Source organism: Eretmochelys imbricata, chromosome 13 (assembly GCF_965152235.1).
Source record: "Eretmochelys imbricata isolate rEreImb1 chromosome 13, rEreImb1.hap1, whole genome shotgun sequence".
Lineage (NCBI taxonomy): Eukaryota > Metazoa > Chordata > Testudines > Cheloniidae > Eretmochelys > Eretmochelys imbricata.
The window spans coordinates 34,587,335-34,595,471 of NC_135584.1; the positions used below are offsets into that span (position 1 = coordinate 34,587,335).

An 8,137-nucleotide genomic window follows, 5' to 3' on the forward strand; every position below is an offset into this window, starting at 1 on the left:
GGGAATCTCCCTCACATCCTCTACAGTAAAGAATGATGCAAAAAATTCATTTAGCTTCTCTGCAATAGCCTTGTCTTCCTTGAGTACTCCTCTAGCACCTCGATCGTCCCATCGTTAAACCTTGTAGCGATGGGTGGGGCATTACCTTTCATGCAGGATCAATGTAAAGAAGCCATTGCGGGTTGAGTGGCTGACACAACAGCAGTAGAATCCAAAACACAGGCACATAGAAAAGCTAGAGCAGAAGCAGCTCAATAGATTTCCCAGGCAGGGGCTAGGGCTTTGCTTGGTGATACAGGTTTTGTCTGTGCACGAGGGAGAAGGGGCAGAGAGAAGGCCAAGCAGACAGTAACAGAGGCGCCAGCTGGAAGAGCTGGTTTGGAGCAGCAAACGGAAGCAGTAACTGCAGCTGTGTTCAGGGAAAGAGGACTTGATGGATTATCTTTGGAAATAAACTAGAGTGCATCCCAGAAAATACCGCTAATGGAAACAACTGGCTAGGCCTTGAGCCTTGGCTCTCTTCTCAAGTCAAAGAGAGACACTCATTATGTTTAATTACAGCCTCTGGGGTGGGGGATAAACTCAGGACTACATATGCACAGTCCCCTTGATGCACAGTGGAGCACTCATTTGCCAGGGGGAATGATTGCACAGAGATCTAGAGGAGAATGCAGCCTGTCTGCAGGAACTAAGCCTTTCATTATTTACCCCATGGCTTAATGTTACATTAGGGCAGTGAGGAAAAAAGTTGAACCATGGTTTCCTGTTGGAAAATGGGGATTTGTGGAATATACATTTTCCACAAAACAATGATGCCAGCAGAAATTTCCATCAGCAAAAGCGAACTGAAACACAAGGGACAGTGAGAGACGCCAGGGGACAGTTCAAAGAGGTGTCAGCCGAGGTGTTCCAAAGGAACAGATCAACACTTGTATTTTACACGGGCAGCATTCTGGCACGCCTTCTCCATTGTTTTCTGAGGCATGAAAACAAGGCCAGAACCACAGCCAGAGTCGGTGGCAGCATAACTATTTGGGTTAGAGATGCAATTTCACCTCTACAGTTATAGCGGTACAACCACTTGCATGGAGGCTGTTATGCCCACACAGGAATAACCAAAAGAGCCCCACACTGGGGTACCCAGACCCACACACCCAGCCAGGAAGCTACTGTCTGGTCCCCAGAGCCCAGCCAGCCCTCATCTCCACTTGACTCAGCCCTCTCACCTTGTACATGAGCCCCATGATTGTTCCGAGGCACCTTCCTCATTCCTCCCCTAAGAGCCATGAGACCCCCCTAGCGGCAAAGGCCCTGCATTGCCCTCCCAGACTCCTGGCTCCCCTTCCCTTTCCCCGCCCTACGACCTATCAGCCCCCCCTAAAGATGAGCACCCTGCACTATCCTCCTGGACAGCTGGGTACCATTCACTGCCTGGTCTCTCCCACTGTATTGGGAGTGCACGCAACTGGGGTCAGCACTGACTGTATGAGGACAGTGCAGCCTCTGAATCCCCCCCCTCAGCCCTAAGCACCACCATCGACCTAGTGACCTCCCTCCCCCCGCCCCCACTCCCTGCAAACAACAGCGATTGACTCACCAGCAGTTTATTGCAAACTGGACAAGGTTGTATACAGGGTGGGAGGGAGGGGGGGCTGCAGTGCAGCCAAAAACTGCAATTCCCAGCAGCCATTGCTGCAGAACCTCAGCTCCATAAAGGACCAGCTTGAAAACCACCTGAACACACTGTCAGTGCAGCACAGATGGGGGTAGGGCAGGAAAGTCACAGTGGGGTGCCCCCCCCCCCCGAGAAGGGCTGGGGAGGGGTGATTTCTGGAGGGGCTCAGAAGGGAGCATTCCCACTCAGAGAAGGGGGCTGGGGAGGCTAAGAATGGGGTGACCCCCAGCAAGAGGCTGGGGAGTATTGGAGGGATACTGGGGATGGCTCATGATGGATCCCACAAAGTTCAGGCTAAGACAGCTGGGAAGCTCAGAGCTGGGCTGTGGGAGCCAGAGATTAGGGGTCTCGGGAGGGGGGGGGGGTGAGGCTCCCACTGGGGTGATTCCCCAGAAAAGGAGGGTCCTCAGGGCACTGGGATCAATCCCCCCTCAGCCGCTCAGGACACAATGTCCCGCAGGGCAGAGGGCAGGTCGGGGTACACGAAGCAGTAGCCACTCTCCAGAGTGCGTTTTGGCACCACCCGCTGGCCCTCCAGCAGCATGACGGCCCGCTCAGCGCCAAAGACGCCCCGCACCGCCCAGCTGGGCAGGGGCAGCAGGGCCGGGCGCCCCAGGGCTGAGCCCAGCTCCCGGGCGAAATCGGCATTGGAGGTGCTGGGTGAAGCTGGGGAGACCCCGTTGAGAACCCCGTGGACACCCTCCGTTTCCAGAGCGTGGCACACAACACCAGCCACGTCCCGGACGTGGATCCATGGGAAGGGCTGGAGGCCGGAGCCCACGGGGCCCCCCAGGCCCAGCCGGAAAGGCCAGAGCATCTGGGAGACGGCGCCTCCGCCCTTCCCCAGCACCACACCTGCAGGAAGAGGAAAGTCAGAGAGAGACCCTGGAGACAGCCAGCCACGCCTCCCTCCCCAAGCCAGCCACAGTCTCCCAGCCCAAGCCAGCCTTGGGGCCAGTGCCCCCAAGGGGAAAAACCCTGTGCTCCATTCCCCACCCCCCTGAGCCAGCCAGTACCCACCCTGGGGCCGGATGGGAGCCAACATCCCCTAGAGGAGAAAGGGCCCGTGTCTCATTCCCCACCTCCATGAGCCAGCTAGTGCCTGCCCTGAGGTCAGATGGGAGCCAGTGATCTCTAGAGGGGACAGGCCCCATGCCCTGCCCCCCCCCCGCCCCCCCCCGACCCAGCCAGTCTCCGCCATGAGGTCAGATAGCATCTGGTGCCCCCTTGAGGGGAAAGGCCCCATGCCCCGACGCACCAGATCTCACCACCGCCTGGCGCGTGCCGTCCCCGGGGATTTTAGCCGCTGCCTCCCAGGCGCTCACCAGGCGCGAGAAGAAGTCGAAGTCACCGCCGGGACTCTCCTCAGTGTACTCAGCCGTGGGGCTGGGGCGGTAATACCCTGCCGGGCAATGGGCAGGGAACTGTAGTGCCGCCAGTGCACATAACCCTACCCCTCATTGATATCCCTCCCTCTCCTGCAGCAACTGCACCTGGCGACGGGGAGGAACATGACTATTTTCCCTCCTGCTCCAATGGCAGAAGCGCATTGATGTCATGGGGGCTGGGCTCCATTCTCTTACAAAGCAAATTTTCTTCTTTCGGTGGTGGAAGGACACAGTTCCACAGGAGGTTTTATTTGGCCAGGGGACTATTTTTCCATCTCTTCCCAATGGTGGAAGAACATCAGTGTCACCAGAGTTGTGCTTTGTACCTCAAGGACAAGAGGAGGGACTATTTTTCCCCCTCTCTGCAGCGGAAGGATCACAATGTGTCATGATAGACTGTGCTGCACCCCAGGCCAATTTTCCCTCCTCCCTAGTGGTGGAAGAACACCAGTGCCACACAGGGCCGCACTTTGTCTTGCACTAGAGGGGGGACGGTATATCCGCTCAGGTGCGGAAGGATGTGCAATGTGTGCTCTACCCAGGGCCTATTTTTCCTCGGGGCCTATTTTTCCTCTGTGCAATGGTGGAAGCACAATTGTTCCACAAGGTGCTATGATGTGTCCTCTCATGAATGGGGACTATTTTCTCTCAGTGGCGAAAGCTGTGCAACGATGACGCACCACAGGGACTATTTCCTCTCTGTGGCAGACGGACACAATGCTGTTATGGGAGGTTGTGCTGCACCCAGGGACTATTTCTCCTGTCCCCTCAGCAGCCCAGTAACCTCCAGAGGCCACACTCTTCCTGGTCACTTCCCAGGGACTATTTCCACCTGGTGGGGGGATACCATGGGACAGGATGGTGAGAGTTGCACTCTGGCCATGCACAATAAATACCTACGCCAGTGACGAGGACCCAGGCACGGGGCGGCCTCTCGGCCTCGGCGATGGCCTTGGCCAAGGTCTTGGTGGTCGCCACCCGGCTGGTGACCACAACCCTGCGGAAGGGATCATCCCACCTGCAGGGGGAGAGAGCACAAAGGGGTCATGCCCAACCGCCCCCGCCCCCCCCATTCTCCTCTGCCAATCCCAGCCCAACAAGCAGCTATTTATACCGTACCGTGCACCCCATTAAACCTTCCCCCAGAAATAATGACCCGGGAGGAGAAAGGTTCCTAGCAGAAGTTTCACATTCTGACCAAGCCCCCTCTGCAGTACCTAAAGGAGAGCCACCCATTCCCCTGCCCTCCCCCAGGCAGTACAGGGGAGCGACACAAATCACCATGCCCCAGAGCAATGGGAAGCAGGACCCTCTCCCACACATACTACCCAGAAGTAGGTGAAAAAGGCTCCCTGTCTCAGGGAGAGTGGGGGGAACTGGGAGTTTTGGGGGATGGCAGTTGGGTGATTGGAAGGTGCTGGTTCCACTATGTGGGAGACAGTTGGGTGGGTACCTAGGGTAGGTGTGATGGGGCTGCTGGCATCAGTGTCACAAGAGAGGCCAGACATTGGGCAACACTCTTTATACCCCACTAGTGCACTCTCCTAATGCTTCCCCCTGGAAACAAGACCTCTGAGAAGAAAGATTCCTAGTGACAATTATGTTTCAACCCCAATTCATCCCCAACTTGCAAAATACAACCCTTCCGTCCTGCCCCACCTCCACTGCATTATGGATAGTACAGGAGAACAGGGAGAGATCGAGTCATCCCCATTTCTGTCCTTCATGGAAGGGACGCTATATGGGTTGTTACAGGGATTATTCTCCCCCAGCACGCCCAAAGCTCCGGACACACCTGCGAAGGGGGTTGAGAACATTCTCACCAGCCAAGTTCACCACAGCATCACAAGGGGGCAGGCCGGAGCGGGCCAATTCATCCTGGGGAGACAGGAGAGAAATGGTATTCAACACAGCTCAGTCTCCCCACTCGCCCCTACTGAGCCCCTAAACCAAGCCAGTCCAGTCTCCCCTCATACCCTGGACCAGCCCCTCACTCACATATGCCCCTGGTTAATCTCACCCTGCTCTGCTGCACTAAGCCAGCTCCTTCCTGATCCCTGAAGGCTGTGCCCTGGACCGTGAGGGTAGATGGCTCTGATATAACCCAGCACAATAGGAGTGTGACATTGCACCCCATAATGCTTTATGGGAATACGCTTCTGAATGTATATAAGACCTAACTGGAATATGTTTTATGCTACATATGCCATGTAACATATCTCTGTAAAGGTTAGGATAAATATATTCAGTAGATCATATTTGTATGCATGTATGATTTTTGTATTCAACGTTATGAATATTGGCTATCTACTTGTTTAATTTTAAGCAGCCTCATTGAAGCAGTTGGTCAGCTTCCTGAGAAAAGACTATTCTCAGGAAGTACCCAATCAAGAAACACTTAAGCAAACAATGAACTTGGAGGCGCCAATCCACATCTGAGCTTTCCCAGGAATCTGGCTTGGACGGTAAGGAACTCAGTCACGCATGAACATGTGACTTGCCCATGTGACTCCAAAACTCCTTTTTGTAGCTGGATCGTACACAGGGGCAGGGAGGGGTGCCCACCCAGAAGAGAAAGTCTATTTAAACCTCTTGGAGACCTCTCCATTTGGCGTTCAGCTGGCTCAAGAGATAGCCTCTCCACCCCCAACGATACCTGAAAGAAACTGGGACAAAGGACAGTGACTACAAGGGGTGTGAGTGATTGCTGGACCCAGCCTAGAAGGAGACTAGTCTGTAAGAGAGGCTTATTGGAACATAAGGGTGAGATTTTATCTTTATTCAGCTTCTTACTGTATTGGGCATAGGCTTGTGTGTTTTATTTTATTTTGCTTGGTAATTCACTTTGTTCTGTCTGTTAATACTTAGAATCACTTAAATCCTACTTTTTGTATTTAATAAAATCACTTTTTATTTATTAATTAACCCAGAGCATGTATTAATACCTGGGGGGGGGGGGGGAAACAGCTGTGCATCTCTCTCTATCAATATTATAGAGGGCAAACAATTTATGAGTTTACCCTGTATAAAGCTTATACAGGATAAACTCATAATCTATTTGGGGGTTGAACCCTATTGGGAGTTGGGCATCTGTTAGATATTGTTAGAGACAAGAACATTTCTTAAGCTGCTTTCAGTTAAGCCTGCAGTTTGTGGGACATGGCTGAGACCTGTGTCTGTAACCGACATACGCGTCTGGCAAAACCAGGCAGGGTTCTGGAGTCCTAAATTGGCAGGGAAAGCAGGGGCAGAAGTAGTCTAGGCACATCAGTTGGCAGCCCCCAGGGAGGAACAGCTGGAGCGATGCCACTAGGATCAGCCTGGAGTCTTAGGGCTGAGTACTAATTCCCAGGACGGGGAGCGAACCTAAACCTGGGTCACTGGGCTCCTAACCCCCTGCACCTCTGTGGCTGCTCCTATGAGCCCAATTATCCTGGAGTCACCCCCCTTCCCCAATCACCTACCCAGCTGATCCGGTCTGGCCCCAGATGGCGAGAGACATGGGTCACCTCGTGCCCTCGGCTCCTCAACAGCTGGGTCAAGGCTCCGCCTACAAAGCCGGTCCCACCTCCTGATTTAAATAGACACTTTCAAGGATTGGTGCCCCTCACTCCCGACCTACAGCCCCCTGCCAGCCCAACCCTGGGCTCCCCACCAGCTCTGCCAGTGCCCCCACTCCCGACCCGCAGCCACCTGCTAGCCCAGCCCTGCCTCCCGAGCTCTGCTGGTGCCCCTCACTCCTGACTGCAGCCCCATTTCACCCCAGTACCCTGGTGCATGAGGAAGCCTTACGGGGGAGGAGGGGAGATTTACTGCCAGCCCCATCTCCCCGCGGCTAGATGGAGCTCAGCTCCCAAACCGGATGCACATCCAAGCCCAGGCGCTGGGGAACACGCGCAACCGCATTAGCCCCGCAATTAACGCCTCGCTTAATTGCTGTCCCCTGCCACCCAACCACCCCCATACTCGGCCCCTGCAGCGCGCTCCACTCACCCACTAGCACGCGCATGGCCACAGATGGGCGCGCATGCGCGTGGAGGGACTCTCTGGCCCACAACTCTCAAGGCCCGGACACGCATGCGCAGCTTCCTGGGCCGGGAAGGAAGCGGGGAAAAGAGAGGGGCTGGGATTTAAAGGGCCCGCGCCCCATTTCCGGCACATTGACAAAGCCCCTGGTTAACCCCTTCGCGGCCAGTGGCCAGGCTCAGAGCCCCGGGGCCCGTGCAGAGGGCGGGGCCCGGGGGCAGGGGTGGGAGGGAGAGGAAGCTGGGGTGGGGGGTAGGGAGGAGGTCTGGGGAGATGGGGGTGGGGCAGGTACAAGGAGAGTGAAGGGAGCAGGAGAGAGAGGGGTTCATGGGGGCGGGGTCAGGGAGGGATCTGGGAGGAATAGGTAATGGGAGGATCTAGGGATCAGGGAATGGGGTGGGGACTTTGGACGGGGATCAGGATGGTGGGATGGAGGCAGGGTTGCACTTTCCTTATAGCTTCATCACCTGGATGTCCCTAGGTCAGCCTGGAGAGGCAGAGGTGAAGCCATGGCTCATCCCGGCCCTGCCAGTGCCACGGCCCAGCCAAAGGGGGCTGAAATTCATTTTTGGCTCTTTGTCCTTAGTCCCCATGGGGGGCTGCTGACTCCCTCCAGAGAACAGGCCCTTTCCCATCCCCTGATACCTTTTCCCTTCTTCTCGGGCTGAGTTCACATGCTCCAGGGCTTCCTGTGGGCAGGTGTCAATGGCTCAGTCTTTGCGGGGGGTCTCCTTTTCTTTCCTGATCCTCTGGTGATTTGGGGCAGTTTCAATCAGTTCTTTAATGACCCAGCCATCCCCTCCAGACAGCCAAGGGACACCCACACCTCTGGCTCCTGCAGTCCTCCAGGAGCCAGGTGGGTGCCCCACTGGGCAGCAATGCAAAATGCACAGGGAAACGGAGGCATGTCTGGGAGTCATTAAAATATGACAGAAATGTCCTACTTTGTCACCCTGTGACAACAGTGACTGTCGTGCCACAGACCTCAGTCCCAGATCCCTCCGTCTGGGGGCTGGGAGGTGCAGGGTCCCCTAGTGATGCTGTCCCG

General features: G+C 55.5%; 1 protein-coding gene across 2 annotated transcripts; it reads right to left on the reverse strand.

The window, feature by feature from the left end:
* Positions 1 to 1,641: 1,641 nt before the first annotated feature.
* Positions 1,642 to 7,122, reverse strand: SDR39U1 (short chain dehydrogenase/reductase family 39U member 1). 2 transcript variants are annotated; one of them, XM_077832390.1, is made up of 6 exons: positions 7,057 to 7,122; positions 6,528 to 6,634; positions 4,859 to 4,941; positions 3,960 to 4,081; positions 3,001 to 3,077; positions 1,642 to 2,530 (listed from the first exon to the last, which is right to left on the reverse strand). In XM_077832390.1, the coding sequence occupies exons 1-6, from the start codon at positions 7,070 to 7,072 to the stop codon at positions 2,096 to 2,098; spliced, it is 840 nt and encodes a 279-aa protein (XP_077688516.1). In that variant the 5' UTR covers positions 7,073 to 7,122; the 3' UTR covers positions 1,642 to 2,095. The 2 variants fall into 2 exon arrangements, with proteins under 2 accessions (XP_077688516.1, XP_077688515.1); XM_077832389.1 differs by having other exon boundaries at positions 2,934 to 3,077.
* Between the last annotated feature and the right edge of the window lie 1,015 nt (positions 7,123 to 8,137).